General features: G+C 44.4%; 1 protein-coding gene across 4 annotated transcripts in view; it reads left to right on the top strand.

Annotated features, from left to right (window-relative positions):
- Positions 1 to 25,278, top strand: part of CAMK1D (calcium/calmodulin dependent protein kinase ID) — a 437,908-nt gene that overhangs the window by 349,820 nt on the left and 62,810 nt on the right. For all 4 annotated transcript variants that reach the window (XM_086714936.1, XM_025930109.2, XM_086714934.1 and 1 more), the window contains exon 4: positions 20,952 to 21,090. In XM_086714936.1, coding sequence (XP_086571062.1) covers positions 20,952 to 21,090 — 139 coding nt within the window. The remainder of the gene's footprint in view (positions 1 to 20,951; positions 21,091 to 25,278) is intronic.

The raw sequence follows: 25,278 nt of genomic DNA, 5'->3' as shown, positions 1-25,278 counted from the left end.
CCACAGTTTTCTGGTAGGGTAAAAAAGAAATTGGTCTCTTTGGTGGTATCGTGCACATCTAGGGAAGCCAGATGCTTGCTCATATGTTCTCATTTCCCCAAATGGGAGAAATCATGGGCCAAAAGGTCTCCCTTGGCCCTGAGATGTGCCACCTTGGGAGAGGGATGACACTGGTAAAGCTAAACTATTCCTCTTCAATGGGTCCAATACCCTATTCAATGGGTCCCATCTCAGATTTTTTTTAAGCTCCAGTTGTATGCTGGAACATCTTCTCTGTACTTGTAGACTTCCACAAAGGCATTCTCACTGTGGGTGATTATCAAAATATGTGTTCATTGGAGGAAGATAATAGAAAACTCCTATTTTGCCATTTTTATCTCACAGATATTTTCAAAAAGTAAAAGACAACAGTTATGAGTTGAAACCTGGTACTATTTGTGCCAAATGTTTCCTAACTTGTAAGAATATTATATAATAGGTAACATGGTCAGAGAAAGACAGATACCATATGATCTCTCTTATATGTAAAATCTAAAAATGACTAATTAAAAAAAAAAGCTCATAGGTGTGGGGAATAGATCGGTGGTTGCCAGAGGCAGGAGCAGGGGGTTGGGAGGTGGAAAAATGAGTGAAGGGGGTCAAAAGGTAAAAGTAAAATAAAATAAGACAAACATAAACAATTTTAAAAATAGCATATGGTAAAGGAGTAGTGCTGTTTGCTATTTCTTCTCATTATCTGGGGTTTAATTTTCCTGATTTCTCACTGTGTACTTCCCTGCCTGTGCCCGAGAAATCCCCTGTTCTCCACTTGGGCAGTGTTCCCTGAAGCTGGTTTGGGGTTTTGGCAAGGCATACACAGATAGCAGCCTATGGGGGAAATTTACAAGTAGGAGAGGACTTTGTGGTATGAGTAAGTGATTCATTCATGGAGATGCCACATCAAGGGAGAAAGACAAGGTGGGAAGGAGGAGATGGATTCAGAAAGGTAAGCAGGACAGATGGATAAACATAGGTGGGCTTACAACTGGAGAAACTAAGAGACTGAGCAAGGCAGAAAAAGGTAGACTGTGGCAGTTCTGCGGCAATTTGTAAGAACTTGGAAGGCAATGCCTCCGCTGGGGAGATCTGTTTTCACATAGGACAACACATTCCATAGTGCTGGGTACTGAGTTGGACCTAACATAACAAAATCAATAATTTATATCTGTTTGGTTGAAGACACTTGGTAGAGTACCAGCATTCATGAAATGGGGCAGTAGGAGTTAGTGACAATAAGATAACCAGAGGTTTCTAATAAGATTTGCAATTTTTTTTTCTTTTAAGCAAGGCAATTTCAGATAATTGGTTCCTGGGCTCCCTAAGGAAAGGAGATTTTCCAGATGATCCTTTTGATGTAACAGACAGAATATGTGGAATGTTCTGTAAAATGTTAGACTATCGGTGACTTTAAATAATTTAACCACTGAAATCTTATTATCCTCCTGCCTGTGGGCTCTCTAGCAGAGAATGCAATTATATTAAATGTAGGAAATAAATGTAGGACTCTAAATTCAAGTGTGGGTACAGACTTACTTGGCATCTCATTGCCTTTCCGAGAGTCTCATTACTCTCAGATTCCTTGTTTTCCTTTCTTCATGCTTGGCAGAGATTGCATAGTCTTAAAAACGATTGCAGACAGTTAGGGCAAGACCTTCTGAATTCAACAACCCTGTCTACCCAGATGGGTAAATGCAATTCAGTCCTTAAGAAAGAGCAAGGAAAGTGCTGGTAAAGATGAGCCAGGGTTCTGATGTAGGATGCATCGAACGATAAATTTAGTATTGGCTACACAGTCTTTGAAGCATCAAATCTAGTGTTCCTGGAGTTTGTGGTATTTTCGTTTGGGGAATATCAGGGTTTATTTTACTCCTTATTATAAAAATTTTTGAATGTTTGCATACATAGAAAGAATATATAATGAGCCTCAGTCTTAGATCGGGTTCCCTGGAAACAGACTCTGAAGCACCCGTTTGGGTGTGGGTGGTTTTCTGGGGAAAGCTGCTGTGATTAGCATCTGCAGGGAGTAAGGGAAGCAGGACAGGGTGGAGGGAGATGCTGAACCGCAAGGTGGTCTCAGCAAAAGCCTCAGCCAACTCTGGGGCCTCTGGATGGGCATGGCCCTTAAAGGATCTCTCCTTCCTTGAAGCAAGGGTCTGGTCTTTGCATGTGGTCTCGGCTCAGAGAGGGAGGCACAGCCTTGGACAAGAAACACTCTTCTGCTAAGGGAAATGCCTTTACGGCAACCCAGCCAAGAGCCACCAGTCCCTCATCCAGGGTGGCCTGGAGGGGAGCACAGAGCATCGCATGACAGTATCCACTCCATTCACCCATCACTCAGCTTCCATGATTGTTAGCCTAGAGCCCATCTTGGTTTTTGTCTACCTCCACCCACTTGTGCCCCTTTCAGCCCCATGGTTTCTTTATTTTTTGTGGTTTTTTTTTGACAACTTATTAAGATGTAACTTATATACCATAAAATTCACTCATCTTAAGTGTACAACTCAATGATTTTCAGTAAATTCACCAAGTTATGTAACCCTACCCGCAATCCAGTTTTAGAATCTCTTTATCACTGTAACAGCACACTCCCTTTTTTAAATTATTCCTGGTATAGTTTGAAGCAAATCATTTTAGTGAAGTTTTAATGCAATTAAGTTCTTAACTGAAGGCATCTGTTGATAGGAAAAAGAAAAGACTCACATTTATATGAGTGAGGTGCCATTTAACAGTTATTTGAGGTCACAGCATGTAAGACCTTGGGAGATGTCACGAAGGCTTTTTCCAGAGAGAATGACTCTCACTCCCTTTAAGTGAGTTATTCCCAGAGGTCATCTGAGAATATCACATCTGACAGATGGCTCTGTGCATATAGTTCTACTGCGTTCCTGAAGAGAACTTGTGTCAGAGACCGGGAGCTGTTCAAGTTAAGTGTGTACGAGACAGCAGGCAGTGAGAGAGGGCTTTCTAAAAAAAGGAAATAGTGGTTCCAATGAGAGACCACCTTTGTACAGCATCAGAAAGAAGGGATGGATATGGAGAAGACAGAAATGATAAACCACGACAAAGGGGGAAAATTCCATTTGTTGAGTGGCCAAGGTAGAAAACAAGGCATTTTCTAGAGTTTGTATAAAATCCTTTGCACATTTGTCATCCTGTTGATAAAATAAGGGGTCTAGAAAAACAAAAGACAAGATTTTTTAAAGATAAAATATAATTCGCTACCATAAAGCCACCTTTTGAAGGTATAACATCCAGTGGTTTTAGTTTATTCACTAGATTGTGGAAACATCACCACTATATAATTCCAGAAACTTTTCATCACCCCCCAAATAAACTCTATACTCATCAGTGTTTACCCACCCTTGCATCTCCACCCCACCCCCCAGCCTTTGGCAACCACAAATCTCTATAGATTTGCCTATTCTGCATATTTCATATAAATGGAATCATGCAACATGTACCCTATGTCTCATTTCTTTCCCTTAGTATGTTTTCAATATGTTGCAGTGTCGTAGTGTGTACCAATACTGAATTCCTTTTTATGGCTGAATAATATTCCTTGTATGAATTATGTAGATATACCACATATTGTTAATCCATCCATCAATTGGCGGCCATTTAGGTTGTTTCCACTTTTTGGCTAATATGAGTAATTTTGGTATGTACTTCACATACCAGTTTTTATAGACAATTTTGTTTACTGCACCTAGCAATGCAATTGCTGGGTCCTAGTGTAACCCTATGTTTACATTTTCAGGAACTGCCATACTGTTTTCCCCAGAGGGGCTGCGCCATTTTACATTCCGCCACCCACCCCCCCTCCCCGCCAGCAATGTGTGGATTCCAGTATGACCACATTCCCACCAACACTTGTCATTCTGGTTGTTTTGTTTTGCTTTGTTTTTAAGTTTTAGCCATCCTCTGTTTCTCTCTCTCTTTCAAAAATAAATGAACACTAAAAAAAAAGTTAAGTGACCAACTTTGCCTCAGGTCATGATCTCCTGGTTCGTGGGTTCAGCCCCTCGTCAGGTTCCGTGTTGACAGCTCAGAGCCGGGAGCCTGGTTCAGAGTCTCTGTCTCCCTCTCTCTCTGCCCCTCCCCCTCTTGCGCTCTCTCTCTCTCAAAAATAAGTAAACATTAAAAACTATTTAAATTATAGTCATCCTAGCTTGCATGAAGTGGAAAGGCACATTTCAAAAGACTCTGGCAGAAAAAAAAAAAAATGGTGAATGCTAGAAACATAAGCTCTATGCTTGGGGCTCTCAATTCTGTGCCCATAAAGCTTCATTCTTTGTACTCAGTGAGTAGGTCTGGTGGCCATTGGTGCTGAGAGCCCTGTCACTTGCAGGACTGTGAGGATGTCCCTTCCAGCCTCACTCGTTAAACAGAGGCTGCTCTCTTATAACACCCAGAATGATCAGAGCTCACGGTTATTTTCAAATAAATGTCTTTGTCAACACTCAGCCGTAACTAAAACACTAGAAACAGAATGTGCTGAAGAGAATAGGAAAGGTAAATACTTCCGGTCCCACTGAAGAAAGTGTATCGCTGCCTACGATGATTTTTGTGGGTTTTTAAGGTATTTCTATATATGGATTTTTTATTTGTCTTTTTGCTTTTCCAAATATAAGAGAGGACAGTCTAAGAACCTCCTTCTAGAAAACTGTGAGTCAAGGACAGTGGCTTTGCTGAAAGTGTGTCCTGAGCCCCTTTTGCATTTGGACGGCCTGTTAGACTGTAGTTGTCCTTGAAGGGTTTTTGTCATCAAAGGTACATTTAATATTTGGCTTGATGTCTACAATTAACCTGTAGAACACAAGTTATGGAGTCTTAGAGACGTCTGCTTGGGGCTCAAGTACCTTAGAAGAGCTTACCAGAAATTGTGGGGATATTATTTATAAATGTGAATTTTCCAGGGTGTATACTCCCGTTCTGTTCTGGAGAACATTTCGGGGGTCTCTGAGCAGACAGCTCCTGAAAACACTTCCTCTTTTTGTGTTCCTTGCTGCCTCTTCTGTTCCACTCTTACTGCTTTCCTCTTCCTTTGCCACATTGTTTTTTTTTGCTGTCTGGTTTCTCTTCTAGAATCATGAGTAGAGTTGCAGAGAAAAGCATCTCCCAGAAGGCAACATGAGGCAATGCCCTGCCATGGAGAACTATGTGACCGTAGATAAGTCACACCGCAGCCCAGGGGCACCACTTTCCTCGTCAACAGAACGAGGAGCTCAACCAGAGGGCCTTGAAAGTGCCTATGTTTTGGAGGCCAGACATTTATTTTTCTGAATACCACAGATGATGCCATTAATTGGGGTTGAGCCAAGGAGTTCTAGAAGCTTCAGAAACCGGGAAGCTGAAAGTCCCTGTCTGAGTCATGCATTAGTCAGGGTTCTCCAGAGGAACAGAGCCAACAGGATATGTGTACACATGATATTTTATATGTTTTATATAAATATATACATCTATAAAATATATATAAAGAGATTTATTGTAAGGAATTGGCTCACACTTTTGGGGAGCCTCACAAGTCCTAAGATCTGCTGGGTGAGTCGCAAGCTGGAGACACAGGACTGCTGATGGTGTAGTCCTCATTGAAAGACCAGTCGGCTCAAGACCCAGAAGGAGCTGATGTTTTGGTTCAAGTTCAAAAGGCAAGAAAAAACAGATGTCTCAGCTCTGAGGCACTCAGGCAGGAAGAGTTTCTGTCCAGGCCTTCACCTGATTGGATGGGGCCCATCCGCATTAGGGAAGACATCTGCTTTACTCTGTATCTGGTCATATGTTAATCTTGCCAAAACAGATACCACCCTCACAGACACACCCAGAATAATGTTTGACCAAGTATCTGAGTATCATGTGTTCCAGTCAAGTTGAAACACAAAATGAACTGTCACAGCGCCAGTTGGAGATGCAGCAAAGAGAAGCTAAGGAACTATCCTGCTGTCTAGTTTGCTGGGACTCCCCTACTCTTCACCCTCAGCCCCCAGCAGCTCATGGTATTTAACATTTAACAGTTGTTATTTGTTAAAATCTATGTATTTAAAAATGGTTCAAAAGCAAGCATGCTTTATGTGTGTTTCAGAAAAATCTTGAGTAAGAAATATTTCCTTCAAAGTCCTCGTGTGGAACTGGAGTAGTGAAGAACCATACAGTGCTTAGAACATGGGGAGGAGGGGCGCCTGGGTGGCTCAGTTGCTTGAGCCTCTGACTATTGATTTCCACTCGGGTCATGATCAAGGATCGTGGGATCAAGCCCCGAGTTGGGCTGTTTGCTGAGTGTGGAGCCTGCTTAAGATTCTCTCTTCTCTCTCTCTCTCTCTCTCTCTCTCTCTCTCTCTCTCTCTCTCTCTCTCTCTCTCCTCCTCCTCCTCCTCCTCCTCTCCCCTGCTCGCATGCTCTCTCTCTCTAAAAATAAATTAAAAATTAAAAAAGAAATAGAACATTGGGAAGAAGGAATGGAGTAAGGATGCATGGAACCCATGTGAGCCCCGGACCTTGGGTGCTGGAGGGAATGCTCGGTGTTGGAAGAGGGACCAGGTGGACAGGGCTCAGAGTTCTCCTTTAGGACAATTTTAGAACTTGAGGAAAAGAAAAGCACTTCTGGCAAGAGCTTTCTTTTTGGAATCTGAAAAGCCACTGAAAGTTGCTCTGAGCTTCTGGTCTGGGGCTCATCTGCAGACCAGAGTGACTCTTCTGTCTTTAAGGACAGCACCTACTTACACGGTCTGTCAGAAGGGGCTCTTTACTGTGCTGTGACCCCAAACTCCTGCTGGCAGTGGGCGTGGCCAGGTGAGGCCCGCAATGTTCCTCAGCAGTGATTGATAATGAGCAAGGTGTGGGCTACAAAGGTTCAGATTCTTTCCAGGTCTTCTGTTTCTCTATTAAATTTGATGGTCACTAAGGAGGTTTTACACTCTTATTTTAACAATTTGGGGTTTTTTATGTTTATTTACTTTTGAAAGAGACAGAGACAGAACGTTTTTACAGAGAGACAGTTTCAGTTGTAACAGTGTGAACTTGAGGTCTTACCAGCGATTCATGCCTTGACCAACAGTCTTTGCCCAAAGGCTGCTTCTAAATTTCGGGCATGACTCTTGGAATATAGTAATTCTAAATTATCACCCCAATCTCAAGATGGTAATTTTCACAAGGTTGCTGTCCACTCTTTGGGGTTAGTGGTGTCCATTCTTAATGGACCTTCTCAACTTTGAAGAAACCTTTCTGTGTCACTTTTTTTATGCTGAATGCAAACATAATATGGCTTTCTAGGTTGTTAAATGTTGTCCTTGAACATGTCGCAGTGATTACCTTCAGTGTCCTACTGCTTCTTATTTCCCTCTGTGCTAAGTGTGGAAGGTCAGTGTGCGGATGCTAGAAAGAAAAAAAAAAAGAAGAAATCCACCAGCAAGCATTATTTTTGCCCACTGTGGGGGAGTAGGACTCATAGGAAATACTATGTTCTAGAAGCCGCTGGCATCATAGCCAAGAGTGAAGGTTTTGTTATATCCTCGAGCTTAGAGCACTTTGAGCGGAGTGAAAGAGCAAGTGCAGTGGCTGGCTTACCTGGGATGTCTGGCACCTGCCTCATTTTATTACCTTCCTCCTAAAAGAGCACATTAATCGAAGAAGACATTTCGGTGCATATGTAATGCGTGTTTGTGCAATTACAAGGGAATGCTTTCAGATATTTATCCATCAAAATATATAAATGACAGCAAGCTCCCATGGCTTAACCGCTTTTGTCTGCAGCCTGTTTTGGTCTATTTTAATCTGCCCTGTCCAGTCCATGTGCACAGATGGGGCTGTGTCATTGCCAGCCAGTCACTCACACCCTGGGGATCACGCTGTCCCCATGCACTGCTTTATATCACTCACTAACTTACCCTTTAGCAGATCATCTGAAATAGGTTTGGGACATAATTTTGTGTTTGTTTTTGCATTTTTAAAAGTTTTAATTCCAGTTAGCATACAGTGTTGTATTAGTTTCTGGTGTACAATACAGCGATTCAACACTTCTATACTCCACCCGGTACTCATCATGGCAAGTGCATTCCTTAATCCCCATCACCTATTTCACCCGTTCCCCCTCTACCCCACTTCCCCTCTGGTAACCATCAGTATACTCTCTATAACTGAGGGTCTTTTTTTGGCTTATCTCTTTCCCCCCACACACAACACACACTTTGTTTTGTTTCTTAAATTCCACATAGGAGTGAAATCGTATGGTATTTGTCTTTCCCTGACTGACTCATTTCACTTAGCATCATACCCTCTAGATCCACCCATGCTGCTGCAAATGACAAGATTTCATTCTTTTTTTATGGCTGAGTAGTGTTCCATTATATAAATGTATATACATACAACATCTTCTTTATCTATTCATCTATTGATGGCCACTTGGGCTGATTCCATAATTTGGCTATGGTAAATAATGATGCAATAAACATAGGGGTGCATGTATCCTTTCGAATTAGTGTTTTTTTATTCTTTGGGGAAACATCTGGTACTGAACACTAGATCATAGGACAGTTCTATTTTAATTGTTCAAGGAATCTCCATACTGTCTTCCACAGTGGCTCCACCAGTTTGTATTCAGCCCAACTGTGCATGAGGCTTCGTTTTTCTCCACATCCTCGCCAACGCTTGTTGTTTCTTGTGTTTTTCATTTTAGCCATTCTGATAGGTCTGAGGTGATATCTCACTGTGGTCTTGATTTGCATTTCCCTGAGGATTAGTGATGTTGAGCATCTTTTCACGTGTCTGTTGTTGGCATAATTTTTTAAATGAGTGATTATACAACTATGATGAAGGGTTCTCTTATTTAGACACCTGTAGGTATGACCTTCTATTGAGGGGAAGTCACAAGGTCTTGTCTGCTCAGGGTCCCTGGGCAAAGCTAGGACATTCTTCAGAGTGTGGGTGCCTACTCCAAGCAAAAAGTCAAGACCCGGAGCAGAGGAGGCCCCAGTAAGATAAGATGGGTGAGGCAAAGCTCTAGCATGCAAACCAGCAGCAAGTTTAGGTGGCTGAGAGAGCCAGGAAGAAGTGAATGAATAAGGGAAGGGAATGTGTGAGATGGAGAGAAAATCGGTTCAGCCGCCGGCCTGCTGAATGGAGGAGGCTCCAGAGCCCTTCCGTGGGGCACTCTGCGGCAGACGCTTTGGGGATTTGCATGATTGCTTAAGGATGCCATGCGCAGCAAGATCCAGACCCCACTCGCTGTGCGTTTCTTGTACAGAATCTTTTCTTTATTCAGCAAATATTTAGTTAGCTTTTCATCTGTGGGGGGTACCATTCAAGGGCCTGGATAGAGGCAGCAAAGAGGCTGATGCTGCCTCTGCCCACATGGAGTTCACCGTCTGGGGTAGGTGGGGGCAGGGTAGGAGGACAAAACGTTACACAGAAGAATATACCAATAATTAACTCTATCAGGAGAGTGTCGTGTCAAAATACAGGGTCTAAGAGACAATGTAATGGGAGGGGGCCTAATCTGGTCTGGGGGTCAGGAAAGGCTTTTCTGAAGTAATGACATTCAAGCTAGGACCCAAACAATGAGTAGGAATTAGATTTAAAAAATATGCGCGGGTTCAACAGATACAGAGGTGGCCTGGAGCCAGGCACGCTGCAGTGGGCAGCTGTGACTATGACCTTTGTCAGTGCTCTTGATAGAAAGGAAACTTGGGAACTCCACAGAGCTCCTCAACAAAGACATGGAAGATATTGCAGGTCTGAGCAATGGGAAATTTTTAATTTGTTTTTGCTTTTTGAAGACATTGTTAGACCTTTCTCACATTCCCTGAACCCATGTGCTCTCCCACACATCTGCTATAAGCTTTTCAGTAGAGATCCTCATTGGCTGAGAAACACTAGAACTAATATAAATATATATAATGAACTTCATGAGAAGTAGAAAAACAAAAAAAAGAATTTCAGATACCATCTTTAGGGGCACCTGGATGGCCCAGTCAGTTAAGCATCTGACTCTTGACTTCAGTTCAGGTCATGATCTCATGGTTGGTGGATTCAAGCCCTGCATGGAGCTCTGCACTGGCAGTGCAGAGGCCTGCTTGGGATTCTCTCTCTCCCTCTTTCTGTCCCTCCCTGCCTCTCTCTCTCTCTCTCTCTCTCTCTCTCTCTCTCTCTCTCTCTCTAAATGAATGAATGAAATGCACTTAGGCTTGTCATAAAATCAGGGTCTTACCCAGTTGCCTTCAGATTCTGAATCTCTAAGCGTGTATGAAAGTACATAGTTGCTCTCCATTGGCTTTGAACATAGTCCCTTATCCAAGATAGACAAAGATGTGCCTACAGCCCAGTGGCCACTCCCTACACGGGACTTAGCAATTTATGGACTATCTGTAACCAAGCTGTGTTCCTAGACCTATTCCAGAGCCATCATCTGCCTCTTTCAGACTTTACTGCTCCAGGAATGCAAAGCTATTTTAATACTAGAAAAATTATAACAGAAAAATGCATTGCCAAGTAAAATCTTCCTAATTGGAGCTAATTCTGGAAAGCCAGTGTGTAATAGTCAAACAATTCATGGCAGAATTTTTCTAAAAAACTGTAATTAAAACATTCAAGAATATCTGTTAATACAAAGCTCGTGCTGCGTGTGCGTGTTCTACCAGAAGGTCACTATGTGGAGCTACCGCATGTCAGTTAGTGCTCGACTAACCTTGAACGTCTCAGGAATTATGCCATGCTAGGTTGGTAGCATTCTGACCGTCCCCTTGAGTATCCTCTTTATATAAGGTTAGAGGAAGATAACTAATGCAGAAGGAGCCACAATACTAAACTGTGAGATTATGTAATCAGGCTTAAATTTTCACAAGTTTCCATCCTAATCAAGGTCATGGGTATTTCCCCAAATCCCCCACGCATCTGTGGGGAGCAAGTGTTCTTCTGTCCAGAGAACCAAGGGCCCTGTGCCACCTTCCTCTGGTGGCAGCTCTGCTCCTGGCAGCTGCCACATGTGGATGGCATTGGCAGCCACTGGCTTGCACCTGCCCGAGGTCCTCAGTGGGAGGGGAGAAGGCAGTGACATTTACAAGACAGTGAAGCATGCCAAGAGTCTCCCTTGGGATTTCCTTGCATTGTCTCACTTCTCAAAGCAAACATAGTTCCCCCTTTTATAAAGGAGAAAAACGAGGCTCAGAGAGCCCAGTCCCGGGTACCTTCTCTTCTCCGTGTCTCCGACATCTCCAGTCCCGTAGTCTGGAGGCTGCCTCATACGCCCGTGACCCTCGGCTCTCCGCCTCCTTCCCTGGCCTTCATCTTGCGTAGTGCAACGAGTATTTCTATGTCTTCATGGTGCTTGATCTCTCAGACCCTCCTCTTTGATTTCCATGGTACCACACTCTCCTCCTTTGCTTCCTACATCTCTGTCTGGTCCTTTGCTGGCTCTGCTTTATCTGGATGTCTGTATTCCCAGTGCTCAGACATCCTTCTCTTATCCAACTGCAGTCTCTCCGGGGTTGGTCACATCTAGCCTCTTGGCTTTGGGGACCATCTCCGTGCTGATGACTTGTTAATCTTAAACTCTAGCCTTGATCTTTTCCCCCGAACTTCAGACTTGTATCCACGGCTATCTGCTTGACATCTTCCTCCAAAAGGCGCCTCAGATTTGTACTCAAGGCGTCACATATTGTACTCAAGGCTCTAGGTCCAAGCTATCCAATGTGGTAGGGCCATGTGGCTATTTACATTAACTAAAGTTAAATGTAAAAGGCAGTTCTTCAAGTGTGCTAGCAATATTTCAAATGCACAATAGCCTCCTGGAACTAGTGGCTACCATATTGGATATTGCAGGGAAAGAGCCTTCCAGCATTGTGGGAAGATCTGGTGGTCATTGCTGCCCTAGTTGTTCTTACCCTTCCAAACCTTTTCTTTCACCAGGGTCCCCCATTTCAAATAATGGCAGTACCATCTAGATGTTCCTCAAGTCAAAAATCTAGGAGGCATTCTTTTTTTTTAATTTTTTAAACATTTATTTGTTTTTGAGAGAGACAGACAGAGTGCGAGCTAGGGAGGGGCAGAGAGAGGGGGAGACACAGATCCGAAGCAGGCTCCAGGCTCTGAGCTGTCAGCAAAGGGCCTGATGTTGGGACTTGCACTCACAAACTGTGAGATCAAGACCTGAGCCAAAGTCGGCTGCTTAACCAGTTGACCCACCCAGGCGCCCCTAGGAGGCATTCTTGATCCGTGTCCTTCCTGCATGCCCCACATCAACCTCATCAGTGAGTCTTGGCTACTGTGTTTCCAGAACATACCCCACATGTGTCCACTTCTGTCCATTTCCAATGTTCCCCAGGCTGAGCCACTGTCCTCTCTCATCTGGATGCTTGCAGCAGCTCCTCAGTGATCTGCCAGCTCTACTCTTACCTCTACAACCCATTGTCCACATAGCAGCCGGAGTGATCATTAAAAAATATAGATTCACCTCTCCCTCAACGGAAAACCTTCTAATGATTTCTTACTAAACCTAGAATAAACACACCCCATTTGAATATTAGTTTGAATGGTGCCTTAGTCCATTTGGGCTGCCATTACAAAGTACCATAGACAGGTGGCTTATAAATAACAGAAACTTATGTCTCACCATTTGTGAGCCTGGAAGACCCAGATCGGAAAGCCAGCATGGTCCGGTGCTAGTGAGAGCCCTATTCCAGATTGTAGACTGCCAGCTTCTTGTTGGATCCTCACATGGCAGAGATAGGGCAAACTACCTCTCTGGGGCTCTCTTATAAGGGCACTAATCCCATTTGTGTGGGCTCCACCCTCATAGCCTAATTATCTCCCACAGGCCCCACCTCCCAAATACCATCACATTGGGTATTGGATTTCAACATGTGAATTGAGGAGAGGAGGGGCACAAGCATTCAATCCATAACACATGGCCCCACATGATCTGGGCCTTCCTCTATCTCAATCATTCTACCCATTGCCCACCAGATTCTGGTCTCTGCTACACTGCTGACCTCCATTTTGGTCCCCAAATATTGTAAGACCTTTCCTGTCCTAAGATCTCAGGAATGGCTCAGAAGCTCTTTGCTCTTTGCCCAGAAGCTCTTCCCCTACATGGTCACTTGGCCGGCTGTTTCCTGCCGTCCATGCTGGAGCCCACTCACAAGTGTCTACACCGCTCATCTCAGGCTGCTTTCATTTCTCTGCACACCATTATGGACTCTGTGAATGGTTAATATTTGTTTAGTTGTTGATTTATTTATTTTTCTTTCTCTTCTTCCCCCGCTGGAATATAATAGTCCAAGATACTGGGGACTCAAGTGGAATGAGACATGCTTTGCCCTCTCAGAATACAAAAAAACTAAAAATGATTTGTAATTATCTTTTATCTTTTTTGAAATGTGAGCAGGTGCTTCGAGTTAAAACAGATGAATTATTTTCTCTTGAAAACTTGAACATGCTAATAATTTCTTAAGAAATCCTTTTGTCCTTTTCTCATGAGTAATGCAAAAGTAGAATTTCTTTATCAGGGTCTCAGCAAATGAGTTTCCCATACAAAATCAAAATGCCTCCAATTGTTTCTTATCTATGGTTTTGGCTATAACTACACTTTCCCTGGCCTGCCTTGAGGGGGAGCCAGCTGGGAACCAAAGGGGCTAGTTGGAAACAGAGGAAGATGATTCCAAGGAATCCCTGAGGCCCCTTGGAAAACAATGGAAGTTGTTGCCTGGGTGGGTGGGAAATCAGTGCACACTGCAGAACCGGGCCAACATGGACTTGGAGGATGGGTTTGCTCTTGTGAGCACAGCACAACATGGATTTGGAGGATGGTGGCAGGAAGCCTGCTGGACTGAGAATCTAGAAGCAGACCTTCGTTGGAAGACAGTATGCACGCCTTAGGAAGGGCCCTTGTCCCAAGATGCCCCTCACCCCACACCCACATCCACAGATGGTAACTCCCTCAGTAGCATCCCTTTCAGAAGTGGGTTACCTTAGATCCCAGGCAGCTAAGAATTTGCTGTCTTCCCGTGCAGCCCTTCCAGGTCCACTGCTTGATTTTCAGAATCCTTTATGGTTTGACTTCATCCTCACCAGTTGCATTTTCTAGATAAGTGAGGCTTCTTCATGGACATGGTTCCTTCCTGCCTCTACCCTTTTCTTCTGCCTGCCAGGCCCTTGCTCTTGACTCCGGGTCTCTCCTGTCTGCCCTGCCTCCAGGAATCCTTTTTTCTGCAGTGCAGACAACATTGTGCTGGCCTCAGGAGGCAGAAGGGAAGTTAGGACCTGTTCTGCAGGCCACCTCCTGTGATCACGGATCTCTCCCCTCCGCAATGTCCTGTGGTCATCCAGCCAGGGTCGGGGCTTGGCAAGTCCTTGCTCGCTAGTGGTCTGACTTGTCAACCTGGGCTTCTGTAGCTGCCCAGATACAGACTAACACTGCTGCCAAGTGCTGGGCTTATCGGAGGTGCTCAGTCAACACTTCTTTCACTGACTGTATTCCCCGGAAGATACTTAGTTCACCAAAGACTCCTTTCATGATAATTCAAGTTACTGGGCTCTTCCTGCCCCCTGGGCTTTTCTCCACTGGACTAAATATCACCCCTTCTTTAAGACAGCTCAGATTCTCCTCTTTCTGCCCTGCCCCTGGGCCCTTCTACATGTCTTTCTGTGGTTTTCCAAAGCACCTTCATTGCCCCCTACCCCACAATGTCGGAACTGTCTACACTGTGCTTTACTTGTCTGTGTACCTTAGTCCCCACCCCACCCCGGGCCACACTGCCCTCTGTGCCCCTTGGAAACAGGGGCAACATATCATCTGGTTTGATGCAAGATTATTTGATGATTTGGTGAATAAAGAAAGCATAGAATGCAAATACAGTAGAAGAAACTGTCCCCCCCCCCCCGCCCATTAATCTTGAAAACAATTTGAAGGGAATCTAATTCAGAGATACCCCACATGGTTATGGGATACCCTTTATATTCCCCAGTCTTTAGTTTGCTAGGGATGCTGTAACAAAAATACCACAGACTAGGGAGCTTAAACAGCAAAAACTAATTTTCTCACACTTTTGGAGGCTGGGAGCCTGAGATCAGGGTCTTGGCAGATTCGGTTTTTCCAGAGGCCTCTCTCCTTGGCTTACAGCCACCTTCTTACCATGTGTCCTCATAGTCTTGTCACTGTGTGCTCATATGCTGCGCTCTCTCTCTCTCTCTCTCATAAGGACACCAGTCATATTGGAACCATATGACCTTATTTAACTTTTATCTCTTTAAAGACCCCATCTCCAAGTACAGTCACCTCTGAGATATATACTGGGGATTAGGACTTGCACATCTGAAGTTGGGCTGTGGAATACAAGCCAGTCCATAACACCCTGACATTGAGAAGGCGAAATGGCCAGAATCAAAGGATAATGGCACCTAAGGAGTTACACTGATCCAGTCCGTGAAGGTGGAGAGGCATGTGTTTGTGTTTTGGAATTTTCTGAACAGATTGAGCCAGGAAGATATTGGGAAACTGAATTCTATGAAAAAAAGATGTTTTTATTATTAGAGTAGGATTTGTCAAAAGAGGAAATACAGAGAAAAGAGGTTGCATGAAATAAACCCTTAATCTTCCCAGAGTGGCTGGGAGACTGCCCCCAGGAGCAGGATGTGTGGGTACCAAAGCCAAGGGAAGCGGTGAGAATTAAGAGCGCAGGCCCAGGAGCCGGACGGCTGCCCTGTGTGGGAGGAGGGAAATCCCAGGCACCGCCAAGCCGGGACTTAATTGAGGAAAGGGCCGGGAAGATAGGCCTTTCTTTCTCCAGGCTGGGTGAAAAAACACACACATCTGCCATCTGGACCTTGGGGTCTCACAGTCGAAAAATGCTTCACTTCTGGCCTCACTCAATTACAGCCTGCTTATTTCAAGACTGTCTTCTCCTTAGGACTAAATGTGAATGGGGGAGATGGTTCTGGAGAAACACGTTTATAACCAGCCCTGCTCTGGAGCACACAAAGGCCATCTTGCTTTGTAACCATGGCCCTGGCTCTTTTCCACGGTCACTGCCTAGTTATGTGACAGTCTTTGTGAATTTCAAGGCATATTAGCTATAACACTGCTTTTTAATGATCCTAGCATTACTGTGAAGATTTCTCAGACCCCTCGCTAAAATTAACAGCACAGCCCTATACTGTTTGGCTTTTGAGAGGGAGAAAAAGTTTTCCTTGACCCTGGTAGGGTCCCTGGCCAGCTCTGTAGATGAACCTGACAAAGACAGATGAGTGGGAGGAAAGCCAACACCTGCTAATGAACTTTTGCAGGTACTTGACATCCTTCACCCGGGGAAGTGATCAGAGCCTGAAGCCTTTGTAACCTTTTACACAAACAGTATTTGTGAAGATTTGACAGGAACAAAGGAGTTTGGGTCGGGGGCAGTAAATGGTAGAGAGACTTGGGAGAAGTTGAATGAGGATTGTTGCCATATTCCTCTGGTGCAGTCTGTGGGCTGATAGAGTATGTCTCCAGTAAAAGGAGAACATATTTCTTGCCTTTAGACCAAAAAGGGGGAACTTTTTCCTACAACTACTGCTTAATTGCTCTCAGCTCAGAATATATTTTATGGCAAGGAGGCATGTTTTGGGGTGACATATTCTGGTTTCCTTCAGCCTTCTTCATATTTTATTATACCTAACTTCTAGAGGAATAGGTTTTTGGAGCCCATGTGTCAGCATTAGCACAAGTGCTGTCTTTTAACAAACGTGTATATATTGTTATAAGATAAGAAAACATTTTAAATTATAATTAGCAGTGAATTTTAAAACAACGGGATAACATCTGTGGAAACTACATGGAGAAGTTCAAGTGCATGGAAAGAACAGCGCAGTCTACCCGGTACTAACAATAGAGCATGATACGCTGACCAGGTCCCGTTGCTGTATGGGTGTGTGCGCCACAGTGGAATCAGAACTTGCAGTGTACTTGATCCAGCGACTTTGAAATTGTTTCTTGACAATGATTTTTTAATGTGAGGAGATTCGCATTACTTAAAATTTTGCAAATAACCTGAATTTTGTTGAGGCTGTGACATCAAAATATTTCGTATTTGCGTATTTAAAATTCACATGCAGTGATAGCCATACAATGTGATAAGCGAGGAAGATCAGAGACTGAGCAAACCCAAGTTCAACGCAAAGGCAGGTTGCTGTAAATTAATGTCAAAATTTATGGGGTGCCTGGGTGGCTCAGTCGGTTCAGTGTAAGACTCTTGATTTCAGCTCAGGTTGTGATCTCACAGTTCATGAAATCAAGAAATCGAGACCCACGTCAGGCTCCGTGCTGACAGCATGGAACCTGCTTGGGGTTCTCTGTCTCTCTGTGTCTCCTCTCTGCCTCTCTCTCTCTCTCAAAATAAATAAATAAACCTTAAAATACTAAAAATTAATTAATGTCAAAGTTTAAATTGAGAAGAGTAGAGATTTTTTGATGATCTCTGTCCTCTCCCTTAATCTTGAATAGCCAGTCTCTTTCTACATGGACATCCCCCAGTGAACCTCTCTCCCAGAGCCACCATTAATTAATTTTACTTGTGGATCTGTCATGATGGTTCTCCTCCCTTTCCCCAGTCACCTGACTGCTCCCCTTCTAACTCCATTCTGATGCCTGGCAGGCTGTCATTGGCGAACTCCATTTCTAACATGGAGCTTTAACCCTTGCACTTGGGAAACTTGCCAGAGAAGGGTTTTGATTCAAGAAAGCAGCCTGTCAGCTCAGCAGCCTGTCAACCCACCTCCTCATGATCCAGGGGCCTGAAAATGAGACACCCCCCTTGCCACTCTTCCAAACTTATTTCCCCATCAGCGAGTCTGGGATTCTGGTTGTTCACAAATGGCTTTCAAAATAAGCAGGTGTCTTAGCTCAGGCTGCCATAACAAAATACTGGAAACAGGGCAGCATAAATGACAGACATGTATTTCTCACAGTTCTGGAGTCTGACATATCCAAGCTCAAGGTGCCAACTGATGTGGTTCCTTTTAAGGACTCTCTTCCTGACTTGCAGATGGCCTTCTCCTTGCTGTGTCCTCACATGGCAGAGAGAGGGGGGGTGGGAGAACAGAGGAGGGAGAGAGGGATAGAGGGAGAAGAGGGGAGAGAACTGGACTGGGCTTTCTGATTTCTCTTCTCATAACAACGCTGATCCCTTCATGGGGACCCCACTCTCGTGACCTCATCTAAACTAAATACCTGCCGGGGCGCCTGGGTGGCTCAGTCAGTTAAGCGTCTGACTTTGACTCAGGTCATGATCTCGTGGTTCGTGAGTTTGAGCCCTGCATCAGGCTCTGTGCTGACAGCTCAGAGCCTGGAGCCTGCTTCGGATTCTGTGTCTCCTTCTCTGTCTGCCCCTCCCATACTCATTCTCTGTCTCTCTCTGTCTCAAAAATAAATAAACATTAAAAAAAATTTAAACTAAATACCTGCCAAAGGCCCCCGTCTTCAAATACCATCACACTGGGGGGTAGGGCTTTGACATATGAATATGGGGGGTGGGGTGGGCATAAGCATTCAGTCTGTAACAGTAGCCATTCGAAGTGTATGCTTAAGGAGATTTTTGAAGAGTATAAAGCGATTTGCAAGTTTTAAGGCATTTTTATGAGTATTGTTATGTTTTGGCAAGTGTTTAGACTTCTCTCCTGTGCCTTGGTTTCTAAGGAAACCAAATACTTTCTGAGCAGTGTTCAGAACGATGAAACCCTGGTGCCGTTTGAACTTTCAGAAGTGAAATAGCAAATGTGCGGAGCATTGAGGCTGTGACAGTACATGCCATAGCTGGACCTTACCCTTCAACTCTGATGCTTCCATTCTTACTGCATGGCTGCCCTATCAGGGTACAAGTATTTGATTCAATAGCCTCTGTTAATACCTTACTTATCACATTGGAGAAAAGAGGACTTTGAGAGAATGGGAAGCAGGAAAGATCAGTTTTGAAGGAGGGAATCTGGTAAAGGTGGGTCATAGGGTAACAAGGGCGGGAGGCAGGGGTAGAGGAAGGGGTGCGCATTCTTGCCTGAGGTCTTCTGGTAGCCTGCAGAGCAGAGGGTGTGAGCAGAACCAGTGGTAAGAAAGCACTGGAACACTCAGAAGGGGAGCCATTATTGGAAGGTGGGCCAATGGTGGAGAATGAGGAGGGGCACGATCAAAACAGACCTTTCCTTCTTCACAGCTGCTGCTGCCTTGATTGGCACCTGTGGTTCATGGTAGGTGGCACATAGTGGGCACCCAGTAAATCTTAAATGAATGCTCGAACAGATCATCACCTGAAGTGAATGCCTCCAGGTGAATGTGCACAGGTTCCCCCTTGCCCTGGCAGCTGGGCGTCTTCCAGAGTACATCCTCAAGGTCTCCAGAGTTCTTCCACTGAAACTCATTGCATGAAGGGTCTAGAAACACGAAGACTGGGGAGGGCTTGATGTATAGCTGCCAAGAGGGGATGTCTTGGGATTTTGGTTTCCTTAAGGATGCACCATTTGGACAACCCGGTCATCAAAAGGTAATTTCTCCCCTGATGTTTCCATTTCTTTTCACTCTTTGAATTGCTTCTTATTTCTCCTGAGCATCTTTCCTTTTCTTATTTCGATTGCTGTTTGCTTTGGAAACGAGACATTATTCAAGCACAACATCGCTTAGAATGACTCTAGGTAATGGGAGAGACTCGAACACCTAGGCCTTTTATGGCTATAATTGGTTTTCTTTGTTGGCTTTTTAAGAGGAAGGTTTTGATGGATCAGATATTGCACATTAATTGTCATGAATTGCAGAAAATGAATCCTAGCTTCATGTGTTTGTGTATGTGTGGGTGTGTTACTGCTAGGGCATGGCTTATACTACATCTCTTAAAGCTGAAAGAGTGGTTTGTGAAACTGTTTTATGAGTTTAATATTTCAAATAAGTCTTCATTTTGTTTTTGGAAATTGTTTCTTTTTATAAAAGAGAATAGTATTAATATATCTCTTGAAGCTAATATTCAAGATGGCGTAATTATCTGAAAGAAGCACTGTTTTTCTTAGAGAAGTATATGTTCTAAGAATTTGAAGGCTAAAGTGTTCAATTGTTCCTATTCAGAATTGCACGATTCTGTTACTTTGTTAAACCCAGAGCAGCATTAGCTATCAGAGCTGAAGGGGGCTATAAGGGTTGCCCTCCAGGGCATTTTGACTTTTGACAACCTAGGCAATAAATAATAAACACGAAGAAAATGTTAAGTGCAATGTGAAACTCAAAGCAAATTAAAATTAAATATTGTCACCAAAAAAACCAGTGCAGATGATGTAATGGGGTGTCATTCTTCTTTCTTTTTTTTGTAAATGACAATTAGCTTAGTGTTGGATATGGTTGACTAAGTTAACCCCCTTATTTTACAGATAAAAAGACTGAGGTCCAAAGATTCAAGGAATGCCTATGCCTTCAGCATATTAGGGGCGGAACTTGGTCAAGAGCCCAAACATCCTGTTGGCTGTTTACTGCTTTGCCCACAACACTGCCCCCATACCCCCTATTCTTCCAGACCTTTAAGGATATTCTCTTATGCAAAGGAGGCATCCTATCCATCATCCCCCTATATCTGATGATGCCAATATTCTAGAAAGTTATTCTGACTTTACATTGTCATAGCAGGATGGATGCAAAGACCAGAAGACTTCTCAGGCCGGGCTAGTCCATGGGTCCTGGTTTATTTTTATTCTCTTTATTTCATTCTGGATGCTTATACCATCGTGAAATAGAAACACTTCCCTGGTATGGCTTCTGGGGCATAGATGGGGCAAAACCTAAATCTGAAAATGAATATTTTTGGAAGCCAATTTGGTTCTTCTGTCATATTGACATCTCTTAATGATGGCTTTCCCTGAACAATTCAACAGGTCCTCTCAAACTTCTTATTCCTTTTTTTTTTTTTTTTAAACAACAACAGCGTATCCGGTGGAGAGCTGTTTGATCGGATAGTGGAGAAAGGATTTTACACAGAGAAAGATGCCAGCACCCTCATCCGCCAGGTCTTGGATGCTGTCTACTATCTCCATAGAATGGGCATTGTCCACAGGGACCTCAAGGTAAGGCGGTCGCCTAGCAACATCCTCCAGCAGCTCTTCTACCCACAGTACACCTGTCCAAGGGGATTGGCTCCAGAAGATGGCTGAGGTTGCCTTGATGGAGATGTGGGTGGAATGAATGGGAGGCATTTGTGTTGTTAGTTGTCAGGGCCATTGGGAGCCAGAGGTAGCTTGAAAGATGATGAGGGGCTGGCCACCATTTGGGAGATTTTATAACTGCTATGCAGCCAAAGGGCCACAGGGAGATAGGTTGTGTATTGCTTCAAGCCCACCTGAAGGGTAATTTTGTTCAAGACACAGAGGCCATGATAACCCTTCTCCCAATACTATTTTTCACAGTGTTCTCCCAGTTCTGGCCCCATTTCAGCACAGTACACTGTGTGAAAGAAAGGGAGCAAGTAAGTGGAGGGCATAACACGAGAAAGGAAATGGAAGGTTATTGGGAAAGATGGGTTAAACGACCTACAATCACAGCCATCCCCCAGCGTCCTGTAGGTCACAGGCTTACCTGTTCTTTTTTTTTTTTTTTTTTGTATAAAAGATTGTTTTAACGTTTATTTATTTTAGAGAGAGGTAGAACAGAGGAGGGGCAGAGAGTGGGGAGGGAACAGAGGATCTGAAGTGGCCTCTATGCTGATAGCAGAGAGCCCGATGCGGGCCTCAAACTCACAAACTGGGAGATCATGACCTGAGCCGAAGTTGGATGCTTAACCCACCGAGCCACCCAGGCGCCCCAGTCTTACTTGTCCTTGATGAGGTGTTGGCATACTGACCCTTCACCCAATAGCACTGAAGGACCTGGGCCTTACTTGGGCATCTTGGCATCACATCCCTCCCCGGATCAGTATAGATACCAAAGGGCAGATATCCAACATATGCTATCAAGAGTAGATATCGAACACATTGATTTGAAGAACAGCAAAAGGCAACATTGTTCACCAAGGCTGTAATGTGGCTTCATGCGACAGCGGACACAGGTCCAGGCCCCAGGGCTCCCTGCACCTGTCAAGATAGAAACTCCACCCCAGCCCACATACCTGCTGCTCACATCAAAAACACAGGGATTATAATGTACTGAAGCCATGCTATGCGTGACTGTGTGAAATCTAAATCAATTTAAAGAACAAACCATAAACATTTGTTAAAACAGAATTTCGGCATCTGCCCGTTATCTAGTACTGGGTGTGAAGGTATAACATGGTGTAGCTTTTCTCTTCATAAGGTCTCACTGTGAAGTTTTGTCTTCTCTATATTATTTTCCAGCAACCAGAATAGTGGCTCCCAAATGTTAGCCTGCATAAGAATTGTCTGGAGGGCCATTGCTTGCCCCACCCCAGAGGTTCCGATTCTATAGGTCTGCAGTGGGCCTGGGAATGTGCATTTCTAAGGGATTTCTGGGTGATCCTGATGTTGCCCTGGGATTACTCGTGGAGAACTTCCGGACAAGGGTGTTTGTGAATGTCGATGGGGTCCTTACAGACTTTGCCCTTTGCAGGCTTCTTGATGGCTGAAATGGCTGTGGGCACAAATTAGCTAATCTTCAGGACCCGGAGGTCCTTTCCCGGGCTAAGTAAGGGCTCACTAAGCCCACTTGGCGCCTCTGTGCCTGCTCTGCTCTCCTGTGCCCTCACCAAATGCCGATTCTCTGCTTCCAGAACACAGGAGGCAGGTCTCTGAACAAGTTAGTGCGATGACCACAGAGGTGTGATGCGATGCGCTGGCTGTGTGTACTTGATAGAAATAATTCCCATGCAGATGACATTCCTAGAGGGGCCATGTTATGCGTGACTGTGTTTATTCCCCCTTCGAAAGGCAGATGGGCTGTGCAGGAGTTATAGCTGTCTACGCCCACATGGCACTTTCAGAGAAGTGCTTGTAGCTCCCAGCTGGTGCAGCTGTGAGAACGCCAGGCTTGTCCCCGCAGAGAGAACATTGCCATGTTAGGACTGTTCGTCATTGCTTTTCAGAGGCACAAGGGAGTTTGACCTACGTGGCAGGAGTTGGGGTTGGGATAGTAAATTTTCACAAATATCTTAGAAAATGAAAACAAACTGTATGATCCAGGTCAGAGCAATAGAGAACATGATCAGACTAATATAAGATTAGGTCGCAGTCTGGGATACCGCCATGCCCCTGCAAATACACCTCCACCTCCCTCCAGCAAGGTACTCTTGTGTCATCTTGCCCCAGGAAGCTACTAGAGATAATGAGAGACGGACAGGAAGTGCCCACTAACTGACCCCTCAGATTAGGACAGGGCTTCTCAGCCCCTGCAGTGTGTCCTTTGCCGCGGGGGGGCTGTTCTATGCATTGTTGGATGTGTAGCCGCATCCCTGACTGCTACCCACTAGATGCCCATAGACTCCTGCAGTTGTGACAACCAAAGACATTGCCAAATGTCCCCCTGGGATGCCAAATTGCCCCCAGTTGAGAATCACTGGATTAGGAGGGTGATTATGTATAATATAAACTTTATAGGAAGTGTTGATTCAGATCTTTTAAAAGCCTGTTGGGGCACCTGGGTGGCTCAGTTGGTTAAGCGTCCAACTTCGGCTTAGGTCATGATCTCACAGTTCTGGAGATTGAGCCCCACCCATGTCAGGCTCTGTGCTGACAGCTCAGAACCTGGAGCCTGGTTCAGATTCTGTGTTCCTCTCTCTCTCTGCTCCATCCCCGCTTGCACTCTGTCTCTCTCAAAAATGAATAAACATTAAAAAAAATTTTTTTTAATTAAAGATTGTTATGTGAACTTTTAAAAAAGTTTATTTATTTTTTTTTTTTAATTTTTTTTCAACGTTTTTATTTATTTATGGGACAGAGACAGAGCATGAACAGGGGAGGGGCAGAGAGAGAGGGAGACACAGAATCGGAAACAGGCTCCAGGCTCCGAGCCATCAGCCCAGAGCCTGACGCGGGGCTCGAACTCAACGGACCGTGAGATCGTGACCTGGCTGAAGTCGGACGCTTAACCGACTGCGCCACCCAGGCGCCCCAAAAGTTTATTTATTTTAAGAGAGAGAGAGAGCGCAGCAAGGGAGGGTCAGAGAGAGAGGAAGGGAGAGAGAGAATCCCAAGCAGGCTATGCACTGTCAGCATGGAGTCTGATGTGGAGCTTGAACTTATGAACCTTGAGATCATGACCTGACACAAAACCAAGAGTCAGATACTTAACCAACTGAGTCGCCCAGGTGCCCCTCTTATTATGCGAACTGTTAACGGGTTGGTATTGACCTCCCAATTCCAGTATTGTCCATCAGTTGTCTTGCAACGATGTCACAAAATAAAGAATAATATTTTTTCAGGTGCGTCCTGGGCCTCTTGGGACCTCAGGCAGAATTGTGAGATGCCCTCTGTGCCTCCCACCTGACCGAGCACTCCTACTGCCAGCTGGGGGCCTCCATCTGGATTGCCCTTGAGCCTGTCTTCTCTCCCACTTTCCTGTTGCCTGACTCCCCTCAAGAAAAGCCCTGCTGCCTTGACTGAGTCTTGAGATGGTTGTAGACAAGTATCTATCTAAGTTGTGAATGACCAGCCGATTTAACCCTCCTTGGTAATTGACCCAAAGGAGGGATATTTGATTCCATGCAGTCTCTTGCCTAGATGCAACCTTGTTTAAGAGCATGAGATCATTGGGACAGGAAGATTAAAAGTCAGAAACTTAAGGAGCGTCTGGGTGGCCCAGTTAGCTAAGCATCCGATTCTTGATTTGGGTTCGGGTCATGATCTCATGGTTCATGAGAGGAGTCCCATGCTGACATTGTGGAGGCTGCTTGGGTTCTCTCTCTCCCTTTCTCTCTACCCCACCTCCCACTCACATGCACATGCACACACGTGTGTGTGCTCTTCCTCTCTCAAGATAAATAAACTTGAAAAAAAAATCAGAAACTTAAGAAAAGTCCTCTCTGCCCCCATGATCAGATCCTTACTGTTCATCAAAGGATGATCTCAACATTCAGACAAATCATGAACCACAGGCACCTTTTGATTAGATTATTTTGGCCTGCTTTTTAAGCATATTCTTATTTTGATTATTGATTGGGCCATTTTATTCTCTTTTCAAACTCATTAAAGCACCTTCAAGTGTGCATTTGATTTTCTTCTAATCTCATGCTTCATCCACAGGATCGACGTCACTGTGAATGTAAAGTGTCATTCCTTTTTGTGTTATGATTTTAGGAGAAGGGTAGT

Source organism: Puma concolor, chromosome B4, assembly GCF_028749965.1.
Source record: "Puma concolor isolate L17-30 chromosome B4, mPumCon1.1.hap2, whole genome shotgun sequence".
Lineage (NCBI taxonomy): Eukaryota > Metazoa > Chordata > Mammalia > Carnivora > Felidae > Puma > Puma concolor.
This window is presented reverse-complemented; position numbering and strand designations above follow the sequence as displayed.